Source organism: Phyllostomus discolor, chromosome 12 (genome assembly GCF_004126475.2).
Source record: "Phyllostomus discolor isolate MPI-MPIP mPhyDis1 chromosome 12, mPhyDis1.pri.v3, whole genome shotgun sequence".
In the NCBI taxonomy this organism is placed as follows: domain Eukaryota; kingdom Metazoa; phylum Chordata; class Mammalia; order Chiroptera; family Phyllostomidae; genus Phyllostomus; species Phyllostomus discolor.
In genome coordinates, this window is record NC_040914.2 from 7,054,606 (window position 1) to 7,067,450 (window position 12,845).

At 53.0% G+C, this 12,845-nt stretch overlaps 1 protein-coding gene across 2 annotated transcripts in view; it reads right to left on the reverse strand.

Annotated features, from left to right (window-relative positions):
• Window positions 1-309: 309 nt before the first annotated feature.
• Window positions 310-12,845, reverse strand: part of LOC114511355 (Fc fragment of IgG binding protein) — a 37,905-nt gene continuing 25,369 nt past the window's right edge. For both annotated transcript variants that reach the window (XM_036011885.1, XM_028530068.2), the window contains 8 exons: window positions 11,869-12,485; window positions 10,967-11,510; window positions 9,547-10,118; window positions 8,828-9,401; window positions 7,661-7,860; window positions 3,790-4,173; window positions 587-858; window positions 310-485 (listed from right to left, as the gene is read on the reverse strand). In XM_036011885.1, the coding sequence (XP_035867778.1) occupies window positions 476-485; window positions 587-858; window positions 3,790-4,173; window positions 7,661-7,860; window positions 8,828-9,401; window positions 9,547-10,118; window positions 10,967-11,510; window positions 11,869-12,485 (3,173 nt within the window). In that variant the 3' untranslated portion in view covers window positions 310-475. The remainder of the gene's footprint in view (window positions 486-586; window positions 859-3,789; window positions 4,174-7,660; window positions 7,861-8,827; window positions 9,402-9,546; window positions 10,119-10,966; window positions 11,511-11,868; window positions 12,486-12,845) is intronic.

The window sequence follows — 12,845 nt, forward strand, 5'->3', positions numbered from 1 at the left end:
ACAAATGGTAAAGCTAGAATCTGGTGATCTGTCTTGCCACTTCCTCTTCTTCTAATCATTCATCTTTTTATCCACCCATTCTTCTAACCATATATTTCTCTATCTCCCCATTTTCTCACCCATCCCTGTCCCAATCCATGCATCCATGTCTCCATCCATCCATCCATCCATCCTCTCAGCCCCCAATAAATATTCGCCATGTGGATACTTATACTCACCATGTGAATATTTATTCACCATGTGCCAGATTCCCCAGGCATCTGACCCCTACTGTGAGGGCAGGAAAGTCAGGGATAAGACACACGGGCATGCAGCTTAGCTTAAGAGATTTATTCAATGCTCCCACAGTCAGCCCCAGAGGCTCAGCAGAGGGGGACAGCAGGGAAGGGATACACAGTGACACAGTGCATCCTTCAGTTACTGCAACCTCCAGGGGGATCAGGTCCTGAAGTCCTCTTTTCCGGTGGATGGCTGATCAGTTATGACTACAAGAGACAGATACTTAGCACTTCTGCTAACAGATTGAGCACCCACCCCAAGTGCCTCCTTCCCATGAGCACCCAGGGCCTCCACACTACGTCCTCACCATGGGGAGAAGTCCTGTGCTTGCCACTGTTCCACTGCTGTATTCCCCTGGGAGTCATGCCCATCGTTGCTCTTGTTCCCGTCAAAGTTTCCGCAGGCACCACACAGTATCCCAGCATGGTCACTGCCGACCATCACGACCAGCTGCCCCTTGCTACCCAGCTGCACCCGGACCCCTGCCTTCTGCTGAACGAGCAGGGTGCCATCACGATTCTGACTCACAGACACAGATGTCAACACTTCAGCTGGGAGATCCACTCGGAGGCCATTCACCTGGTGTGGGGCGGGGTGGGGCACACAGGTGAGACTCGGGCCATAGAAGAGCCATGGTGTTACCAGGATGGAGACCCCAAGCAAGATAACAAGTTCAAGGAGCAAAAGCAGAGAGGCAGATGCTGAAAGAGATGAAAACCTGGAGGGATGGAGAGATGGATACATAAGCTATTTGGAGATTTGGAAGGATGAGTAGAAGACGAGACAGAGTAGATGAAAGGAGAGAGGGATCAGTGGATAAACAGGCACACACACAACATTCCAGGGGAGGCTGGGGATGAGTGGGTACTGTGTACCAGATAGACAATCAATCAAATCCCAGTGTCATCCTGTGTGGTTCTAGTTTTCAAAGTCAAAGAACCCTTGAGCATGTTGTCTAAGTTACTGGTTCCCTAACAAAAACAACGTCATCCTTATTTTTTTTCCGATATTGATGTCTGAAGCCAAGTGACCTAGCAAGCATAATGATCATGTGAGAAAATTACTGTTTTTCTGTCATAGGCTGTGGACTCAGTTAATTTGGTATCTTGTGAGTTTTTTCTTTTAAATAACTATTTGTTTGTTTTCATTAACGAGTTCATCCTTCTCAAGTTAAACTCCTTAGGGAACCTTGTTTGAAAGAATAGTTTTTTTTTTTTCCTAAATGCTCTGATATCTAAGTCTTCCTCTGCCAGATAACTGAAGAGCAAGGTAGACAGAAAAGATAAGTAAAGGGATCTGCAAAGAAGGGCGGATGGATAAATGCACTGATGGGTGGAAGAGAGGAAGGAAGGAAGGAATGCAGAGAAGGGAGGCAGGGAGAGAGAAAGGAAACAATGAAGAGAGAGATGAGAAAATACACGGCCAGAGGGGGAAGAGAAGGAGTAGGGATGGATGCAGTGAAGGAGAGCTGGAGGTGAATAGAAAGTTTAACCAGGGCGCAAGCTTTGCAAGTCTGAGGACTGGGTCTGAGTCATCTGTGTTACCCAGCACATGGACGGTGAAGAGGGAACAGGGCTGAATGTATTAAAAAAACCAAACTTTTCCTGGGTACCTGCGAGGTTCCAGGCCCTGATCTGGGTACTGGGGACAAAGTAATGACTGAGATGCACAGGACCCATGCTCACCTGAGGACCATATTCTAGTGATGAAGGAAGGCAACAAACACAAACAAAGAAATAATGGATAACTTCAGATAGTGATAAGAGCCTTGAAGGGAAGAAAAGAGAGAGAGTAATAGCATCGAGACTGGGACGAAGAGGGAGAGCATTGCAGGTGGTCAGGAAAGGCCTCTCTGTAGAGGCAGTGCGGGAACTGACTGAGACCAGCAGGATGAGAAGGAGCCAGCTCCAAGAGGATCTGGGGGAAGTGTGCTGCTGTAGTGGGAACAGCCAATGCGAAGGCTCCGAAGTAGGAACAAGCTTAGTCTGCTGCACAAACAGCATAAAGGCCAGTTTGGCCTGTTGTTAGCATAATGAGGGAGGGAGTGGTGGGAGACGAGGTTGGACAAGCAGTTGATCACACGAGGCTTGTAGGCCACGGAAGGGAGTTTGCTTCAGTTTTGGAATGCTGTTCTGGGGAAGCCATTGTAGAGTTTTAAACAGCAGAATGACCTGATCCTTAATTACCATCTTAGAACCTCTACTGGCTGTGTAGAGAATCATTTCTTAATAGAGGAGCTGTCTGTTAACTGAATTATCAATCAAGCAGATGACCAGAGAAAAGGAGTGATTGGTCTAGAGCACACTAAAGACAGAACTCCAGGCCCTGCTTCCACCAGGGCTGAGTGTCAGACCATTGCTGCGCTTGGTGGAAGGATGTGGACCATCCACTGGGGGAGGGGTGTGAGGAACATTGGCTGTCTCTCCCCACTGGACCCAGAAGACACCAGTGGATGTGTCTGCAATCAATAAACAGATCATGGAAATAGAGACGTGCTCATCTGGGAACTTTAGTGTGGCCTGACATCTGTGTTTGGGTCTTGGGCTCTTGCACACGAGCTGTGAGTGATGAGACTATGAGTCAGCGTCAGCTCTTACTTAGGCCAGACAGATTCCCTCTCTCAGAAATTTGGAATTGAGGTGATGAGAACCAATTGGGGGTTTGGCAAATAAAAGGCAGTTGTAAGTGACAGGAATTTAAGGGGCAGAATGGAGGGGCACTGGGGCTGGAATGGAGTCATGATGCAAACAGTAGGCCTGAGGAGCCTTTAAGAGAAAGCGGAAGGACAGTTGAGGGAAGGATCCCGTGGCCTGCAATTGACAGTGTCCAGAGGAAGTTCCCACTGAGCACTGTACTTGGAATCCACCTTGGTCCCTTGGTGGGTCCCTTGTACCCACACAGTTGCCACCAGTGCCCATTCCCATCAAAGTGGTTAGGAGAATGGGTGCTGGTGGGTTCAAGCCCAGATCTCCCAGGTATTCCCTGAGTGACTTGAGCAAATGACTTCACTTCCTTGGGCCCTAGGTTCCCCTCTGTGTAAAATGAGGAGAATCTTGTGTTGTGGGAATGTTGTAGAGTGTCAGAGAATGGAGCTGATTTGTAAAATAGCAAGTCTAAAAGATGAAGGTACAAATCCAGACAGTACTGACAGGGCACCTGGATTCAGCCACTCCTGAGGCTCTCTCCCTGCATTTACTAGTTATGTGGGCCAATGAATTCATTTTTCTCAAGGCAATTTGCATCTGGTTTTCCATCACTTGCAATGAAGAGTCTTGATTAACACTTATATCAAAACTAGTAAGCTACTTGAGTGTGTTTTTGCTCCTCAAAAACTCAGCCACAACAGAGGGAATACATTTGAAATGTTGAGACAAATACAAATTTAGAGACCAAACCACAGAGATCTGGATAAAGGAAAGATATAGCAAGACAGATGGGCAGCCAGGAATGGAGGGACACTGCAACAGGAAGACAAAGCCCAGGTAAGACATGCCCTGTGCTCAGGCTTACCCATATGCCCCTGTGTGGGGTCAGAGTCACCAGCCCACCCTGGAAGAAGACGTGAGCCTGCTTCACAGTTTCAACTTTGCCATAACAGAATTGGACATCAGCAAGCACACGGTACCAGGGGATGTTCTTCTGTATTCCTGGGCAGCGGAAAGAGAGCTCGTAGATGCCAGGGATGCTGATGGCACTGTGGACCCCATCGAAGGTGGTGAGATTGGTGTTCTTAGAGAGGGAACAGAGACCAGCAGGGACCCAGCAGTCCCGGGTCCCAGCCTTGACCTCGCATACACGACCTAGAGGGCAGTCCACTGCCTGGCATGTCAGGCCAGTGCTTGAGGAACAGGAGCAGCGCTCATTGCAGTCTGAGCTCAGCAGGGAGGAGTTCACCTGTGCACAGAAAAGGGCTAGGTTACGGTGGTGTGGTGGATTGCAACAATGGCCACAGTCTTTCAACCCTGTGGATCCGTGCAGATCACTTTGCAGCAATGCCCATTAAGAAATGGAGTTCATTTCCTCTTCCCTATGGATCTAGGTTGGCCTTAAAACTATGCTTTGGTTATCACAATGTAGCAGAAGCATTGCTGGGCCACATTCAAGCCTAGACCTCAAACAGCATGATAGCTTTTCTCTCTCTCTCTCTCCCTCTCTCTTTCCTGGCCACCATGAGAACAAGCATGGGCTTGTCAGAGGACAAGACACCCCATGTAAGAGAGACAACAATCCCCACTGATGTCACTAACCCAGCCCCAGCTAGACTATTTTGCTAAGTGAAATAAGCCAGTCAGTCAAAGACAAATACCGCATGATCTCACTTATGAGAGGAATCTAGTGAACAAAATAAACTAATGAGCGAAACAGAACCAGAGACATGGAAACAGGAAACAGACTGACAGCTGCCAGAGGAAAGGGGGAAGTAGGGGGTGGTGGAAAGAAGGGGAAGGGAGTAAGTAGTTAAAGAACATGTATGAGTGGCCCATGGACATGGACAATGGCATGAGGATGCACTGTGGGAGTGGGGGGATGGGCAGGATGGAGGAAGGCAAAGGGTGAAAAATTGGGACAGTTATAACAGAATAAACAAGAACAAACAAACACAATTTTAAAAATTAAAAAAACAACAAGATAAACCAGCCCCAGCTGACCCACTGGGGAACCAGAGATATATGAGTGAGTGAGCTCAGAGAACGACAGAAGAACCACCCAGCTGAGCCCAACCCCAATCGCAGGGTTGCAGAATTGTGAACTAAACAAATAGCTGTTCTAAGCCACTAAGCTCTGGGGTAGTTTGTCACCCAGCAAAAGCTAATGGACACAGGTCAGGTGGGCAGGAGACATGTCCCAGTCCTGGCACCCACAGTGCAGATCACAGGGGCCCTGGAAACCCAATTCCAGGAACATTTCTCCTGCTTTCTTTACCCCCCCTACCTAACCAGTTGCTCTTTCTTCACCATGTTTTCAAGTTCCTCCCAAATTCTTAATGCTTCCTTGACCAGGGCTCAGCCCTTTGACCTTCTTTTTCCATCTATATTCACTACCTGGTGATCTCATCAAACCTCATGAGAACAGAAAGTGTCTGATCCTCAAATGGACTCTGACTCTGGGAGGGGTGATTGCTACAGAGGACATTATAGGGGCAACTGGTGAAATTAGAACAAAATCTTCAGATTATATAATAGTATTGAATCAGCGTTAATTCCTTGAGTTTGAATTGTACTGTGGTCACATCAAATGAATTTCCTTATTCTTAGAAAATTCCCGCTAAAGTATTGACAGGAAAAGGGGTGCTGTGTCTATAACACACTCTCAAATGGGTCAGAAAAGTATGCACATGTGTTTACATGGAGAGGAGGATGAGTGGTGAAGTGCACACGGCGGAAAGTCAGCAGCTGAGTTCTTTGTTCTGTTCTTGCAAGTTGGAAGCCTGAAGGAATAGGTTGGGCATCTCCTTCCGCAGAAGTCCTGTGCTTCCAGACCCTCTAGTCTCTGTTTCTGCCACTAGTAAAACTGGGATGAATGAGGACGGATGTGGTAACCCACCTTTCTTTTATTTAATCAGAGAAAGTAGGATGCCCAGCAGCTCAGAGGGTGAGCCCGGGCTGCTGGGGGTGCCTCCCAGCATCGGCACTTGTTAACGGGTAGCCTTGGGCTGACATCTCTTTATCTCAATTTCTTTATCTGTAACATGGGGAAAATGACGATGGTACCTGTCTGCCAGGATTGTTGTGATTATTAAGCAAATTAATGCCTGTAACAAACTTGGTGCATAGTAATGAGGCAGGTTAGTAAGAAACTGGGAAAATTCCCTGGCAAGTGGAATGAGGACACTGAGACCCAACGTTGAACAAAGGGCCAGAACGGCTGGGCAAGTAATAGCAACTAATAAATCACAAGACCCTGTACTCCCTAACTGACGATGCCGAAGAACAGACGGTTTCAATCACCCTCGTCAGGAAGGTAGATAATGAAAACCAATCAGAGCCAGACTAACTCAAGGCAGAGGTAAAACTGACCAGAAAATGACCGCAGGCCCCATTGTGTGTTATTTCCACACATGAGCACACTGAATGACACATTGTGAATCTGGCGAATACTGTTGAGATCCTCCCCGAGACATGCCCTAAAATTCCCGGCCATGGAAAATAGATAAAACCCCTCAGGACAGAGAAGGCCAGCTAGTGCTTTACTTTGAACACGCACACGCCCCTTCCTTGGGTACATACTTTCGCTCTTCTTATCCCAAGCTCTACAGGTTTCCATGAGACTTGCAACCAGGGGAGCAGTGGGCAGTGGCAGCTCGCCCTAGGTTTGGCCCCTGATCCTGTGTCCAAGGGCCCTTCTTTGGCTTCACTGCCCTAAGCTTTAATGAACTCCCTGTCACTGCCACCTGGACTTGCTTCTTGAATTTTCTCCTGCATGAGTCAAGAGCCTAGAAGTCACCTGACATGCAAAAGTCCCTGGACCATGCCAGGGCAGGGCCAGCCCCTGGCACGGGAGCAGTCCGGGAGCAGCAAGAGCTCAGACAACATGAGTAATAAAAATAAATCAACTATAACAAAAATGAAAGAACTTTCAACACACATTATTAAACTGTTGTTAGCTGTGCTGCCCACTGTGCTGTCGTAAGTTTTACCGAGTGCAGAGGACAAGGCTTGGTGCTCCGTGGGTGCCTTTCCTATGCAATTGCCCCTAGTCCTCAAACACCTGTGGTGCCAGGAGGGTAAATCTCATTTTACAGATGAAAAACTGAGGCTTAGGGAAGGTACTGTAGTAGGTGAATAACAGCTTCCAAAGATATCAAGTCCTAATGCCTGGAACTAGTAAATGTGACTTTACATGGGGAATTTGCAGATGTGATTAAATTAAGGGTCTTGAGATAAAGAGATTACTTTGGATTATCTGTCTGGGCCTTAAATGCAGCCACAGGTATCCTAAGAAGGAGGCAGAGGGAGATTTTCTGTTGCACACAGAAGAGGAGGGGGAATGTGACAGAAGCAGGAACTGCAGTGGTGTAGCCATAAACCGAGGAATGCCTGCAGCCACCAAAAGCTGGGGCGGAGAGTGGCAAAGAACGGATTCTGTTCTGGAGCCTCTGGAGGGTGCCGCCCTGAGGACACCTGGATTTTGACCCAGTGATAGGCTTTCTGTTTTATGGCTTCTAGAATGGTGGGAGGATACATTTCTCCTGTTTCAAGCCACCAAATTTATGGTCATTTGTCCCAACAGCCAAAGGAACTTATACAGCGATGTCACCAACACTGAGTCACACAGCTGAGAGATGCTGGCAGCCCCACTGTCCCCGTCCTTAAGGGGGTCAGCACAGAAGCTCTGAGTCTCCCTCAAGCCCCTCCACCTGCCCACCTCAGGTTCCGCTCACCGGCAAGTATCGGCCATCATGGGTGCAGCCACAGTCCTGGACAGGGATACAGACGCCCTGGGAGAGCAGGAAGCGATCATCACACTCACAGCCCTCAAAGCAGCGGGAGGTGCAGCCAGTGAGGCCGGAGAGAGCCGCACAGGAGCCCTGGCAGGAGTGCGTGCAGGTGGAGTAGTGGCTGTTGGCGGGGCACTGGAGCGCTGCGGAGAGAGGGGGCAGAGTGGGGTCACACCTGCACACCAGCCCTGGCGACAGGAGGTGAAGACAGCCACTGGCTCTGCTCGGGACCTCCTCTCGGTGAGGTAAATAGCGCCAGCCCAGCGTGATCGGGGTTGCACTGAGGAGCACAGACAGAGTGGTCAGGGCCAGGATGGGGCAAAAACAGGGAGCTAAGGACCCAAGGGAGGCATCCAGGGTGGGGAGCTGGGCTCCAGCTGAGCAGCTGGTGGGTGGTATGGCTGCGCTGAGATGGGGAATACGAGGATGGAGTTTAGGATGAAACGCTAATGTCCCATGGGAGCACAGCAGGTGTGAAGGACCCTAAGGACACCCGGGGGAAGTGTCCAGTAGGCCGATGGACCCCTGAGGCTGGCAGTCAGGAGAGAGGCCCGGTCTAGAGACAGTGCCCACGTTCAGCACTGAAGACAAATCTGCGGCTGTGGAGGTGGATGATGATCCTGAATACAGGCTCTGCCCTGAAGAGAATGAGGAGACATGGCCCTGCCCTGGGGGTTTGCAGGAAACAGATGCCCACTGGCTGGGGGACCAGAGAGGTAGAGTTCTGGGGGCCTGGGGGCTGCAGCCTTGTCCTGGGGGATGTGAGGGGTATGTCCCCATGCTTTGGGGTCTGGGTTAGTCACGGACTCAGGCTTTAGTGTGTGAACTAGAGATCCAAGAACCTACCCTCCCAGGTCACCACAGAAAAAGTCCAGGAAGGGCTCTAAGGAAGAAGTGTGTCTGAGGTTTCAGAGAGTGGGCCCCTGAAAGGAGTCTGAGAAGGGCCAGTCAGTGAGCAGACCTGCCAGAGGGAAGCCAGCAGGGTGCGCTGTGGGAGAAACTCGGGTGGGGGACCTTTAACAGGGAAGAGGCTGCCCCTAAGATGCAGACAGGACTGGGAGTAGATCAGGAGGCACCCCCGAGCCTGGTGAGAATCCTGTGGGTACTCACGGCAGAAGCTGTTCATCCTCCAGGGCTTCACAGCCTGGCCGGCTGCCTGACAGGATGCTGTATAGGCAGCCAGGCTGCGGCAGAGGAAGGTGCTGTTGCCCTTGTGGGTACACAGGTCAAACACGCACTGGCGGAAGTACTCAGAGGGGCTCAGCACCGCATGGCAGGCTGCGAAGGGCCCCTGGGGGTCCCGGAGCTGCCCGCAGGCCTTGATGCTCTCATAGGGTGCTGTCTCCTCTGCTGAGCACACTGGCCAGCCCTGGGGCCCAAAGCCCTCGCCACAGCCCTGGGAGGAGCCCGGCGCTCGCCACGCAGCTCCAAAGGCATCCACACTGGGGGCCACAGTGCCACTGGGCAGGACAAAGTCATCACTCCAGTTGCCATTGAAGTTCCCACAAAGGCCACAGAGACGGCCACGGAAGGAGCCGGGGATGGATATGAGGATGTGGGCGTCACCGTCAAAGAGAAGCCGCAGCCCCTTGGTCGTCTGCAGAATCATGTTCCGGCCCTCAGCGGTCACCCGCACGTGGTCCACAGCCACGGGCAGGGCTACAGCCTCGCTGTCCACAGTGACCTGTGTGGAAGTGTCAGGCAGGTCAGGGACCCACAGGTAAGGCAGTCCCCTTAGACTTCCAGGGTAGAGCCGCATCTCTTTCAGCCCCTATGGGGTGAGGCCATATCCCCCTCAGACTTCCCAGGGCAGGGCCATGTCCACTTACCTGCGGGCCCTGAGCCAGGCTCACAACCTGGCCAGCCACAGTAACTATCAGGCGCTGGGGATCTCCAGCCGAGTTCTTCTCAAGCACAATGGCAAAGTCCTCATCCCCAGGCTGTGGGTGGCAGACTTGAGCCAAGATATAGGAGCAGGAGCCATGCATATCATAGACGCGTCCATCCAGGGTAACGTAGTGGATGCCACCACTGGCCAGGCAATGGCCACAGCCTTTAGGGTGACAGGCCTGGACGCCATCCTGTAGCCGGCACTCTTCATGGGGCTGGCAGGCTGTGCCCTCCTGGCAGGTGACTTGGCCACCCGGCCCACACTCACAGCGCCGCTCGCACTCAGGGCCTGGGTAGAAGGCCTGGCCTAGCGGGTAGTAGTGGCCCTCATGGAGGCAGCCACACTGGCCCAGAGGCACGCAGGTGTCACCACTGAGCACAAAGCCGGCATCGCAGACACAGCCTTCACGGCAGGCTGGCTCGCAGCCCTCAGGCGCCGAGAGGCTGGGGCAGCTCACAGGGCAGGAGTCACCGCAGAGCTTGTAGTGGCTGTGGGCAGGGCACTGGAGGGCTGTGGGGACAAGCGGGAAGTGAGTTGGGCAGGGGGAGGTGCGGAGTGGAGGAACCTGCCCAGGTGGATCTGTGTGCTCTGCCCTAGCACAATGCGTGAGCGAATCTGTCCAGGGATGTGAGAGGGGTGTGAGACCCAGTGCATCTAACTGGGGGGTTCAGTGCGGGGCTCTGGGAACCAGGGCTCTTTGACCAGGTTGTGGGTCAACCGGATCAACCTGACAACGTGTGACTGACTAAACTGTGTGTGTCTGAACCAGCAGCGGTACTCAGGGTGTGCATCTGACTGAGGCGTGGGGCAGATGTATCCTGGGGTGTGACTCCCTGTGACTATGTACGTATCTGCATAGGGCTATGTCAGGGTCATGATTCCGTCTGGGTGTGTCTGCCCAGTGTCTCTAACCAGAGCCCCTGTCTGATGTTATCAGGCCAATTCCTGTGTATTTCAGTGTGTGCAACAGTCCAGGGGCATCTGAGCAGGTGGAACTTTCCAGGTCTCTCTGACCAGGGGTACCTGAGAGAATCTATTTGACCAGGTGAATCTCACTGTCTAGCCCTGACAGGGTCTGCCAATCACTTCATCTGGCTAGGACACTGAGTGCATGCTCCCCGGCAGTCTGCCGGACCCAGGGTTCTGCCTGGGTGTATCAGTCTCTCTCACTGCAGTATGTGCCCTGGTACATTTAGTGGGCGAATGCCAAGGTATTTCTCCAACAGGAGATATCTGGCTCAGGGCAGGCAGGGTGGTGTCTAAGGCACACCTTGAAGAAGGCTCCTGTCTTAGAGTCCTGTGTAAAGACAGAATGGGGAGACCCCCACTATATGGCCCATGCATGGGTGAGTACTCACGACAGAAATCTGGCCGCCTCCACTCGCCGAGTTGGGCCCCAGCGGCCTGGCAGGCTGCCACATAGGCGGCCACAGCAGGGCAGAGGCCTCCGGGATGGCCCTGAGCCTGGCAGGCGTCCAGCAAGCAGGCCTGGAAGTACTGCGCGGGCGGCAAGAGGCGGTGGCAGGGGGCCAGCGGGCCGTTAGAGGCCGAGATCACGCCGCAGGCATCGGGACCACCGAAAGGCTCCTGCTGCTCTGGTGTGCAAGGCGGGGGACATGGCCCCGGCACGCACTCTCCGCAGCCCTCGTCGCCGCCCACCTGCCATTGGCTGGGATTACCGCCCACTGCCTGCAGGTCGTCGGCAGGGTCCCGGTTGTAGTTCCCACACAGGCCACAAAGGGCGCCTGCATATGCCGCTGGCACGCGCAGGCGCACGTTGCTGTCCCCATCGAAAGCCAGTGAGAGCCCTGTGGCCGCTGTCACCACCACGTCCGGGCCACTCAGGTAGGCGCGCAGGCGCGAGTCCAGCTGGAAGGGTAGCGCCACGAGCTTGCTGTCCACCTGCGGGCGTGGGGCAGAAGTGGAGGTAGTGAATGGCCAGGACAAAGGTCCGAATCCCATCTCTGCTACCTACTGAGCCCTCCTCTCAATAATACTAATCTTTAGACTCGATTTCACTGGCTCTTCACACTACCCTCTGTAGTAGGTGCTTTTCTTAGGCCCATTTTACAGAAGAATAAACAAAAGCTCAAAGGCGGGGAAGCCACTGCCCCAAGCCATCTGGCTGTAAGATCTGCACTCTGAACCCCTCCATCACGCTCTGGCTGACCTGTGAAAGGCAATCAGGAGAATGGCACACCACCAATCCCCAGGCAACTCAGGGCTGGCACTACTCCTGCCTTAACCACGGACCCCTCACCTGCAGCTGTCGGGGCCAGCGGGCACTGAGGGTCAGGTCGTGGTTGTAGATGTGCAGGGTGACGCTGCGGGTGTAGCTGACGGCCTGGCTGCCCCGGTGCTCATTGGCTACAGTGACGGTGAAGTTCTCAACCCCCGAAGGCGGTTCACTGCAAGGTGCACTCAACAGGTACTCACAGGCACCTTGGAAGTCGAATCGGTGCCCGTCCAGGGTGATGTAATGGGGGTCGCCCCAGGCTTGACATTCAGCCGTACTGACAGGTTGGCAGCCATACTGGCCTGAGGGCAGCAGGGCGCACACTTCGCCTAGCCCACACTTGGCAGGCTTGCAGACCAGGGAGCCACCCCCAGGTCCGCACTGGCACCTCTGGGAGCAGGTGGCACTGGGCCAGAACTCGCTGCCTGCCTCGTGGTAGGTGTTGTTGACCCAGCAGCCGCAGCCGCCATCCAGAGGAACACAGCGGTCTACGCTCAACACAAAGCCCGGGTCACACTGGCAGCCCTCGGCGCAGGGGCCCTCGCAGGGGGCTGGGGTCGTGGGGGGCACAGGGGACGGGCAGCTGGCAGGGCACAGTGGGCCACAGAGCTCGTAGTGGCTGTTGTTGGGGCAGGAGATCTCTGCAGGCAGATGAAAGAGTGGGAGAGGGGAGAGAAACAATGGTATCAGAGGATGGGGTCTGAGCACAGAGTGGGAGGAGACAGAGAGAGGGACAAAGAGGGACAGACAGAGAGACTGAGAGAGACAGAACAAAAGACACAGAGAGACAAAAAGAGAGAGAAACAAAGACCCAAATAGTGATAGGAGTGAGTGAATGAGAAACAGAGAGACAGAGAAACAATCAGAGGGAGACAGAGTTAGACACCAAGACAAAAACAAAGAGACATAGGAAGAAACAAAAAGGCCCAGAAGAACTGGGAAACCAAATCAGCCCTGCAGAGACAGGATCCCCACCCCCAAGTCCTGCCCAGTTCACCCTG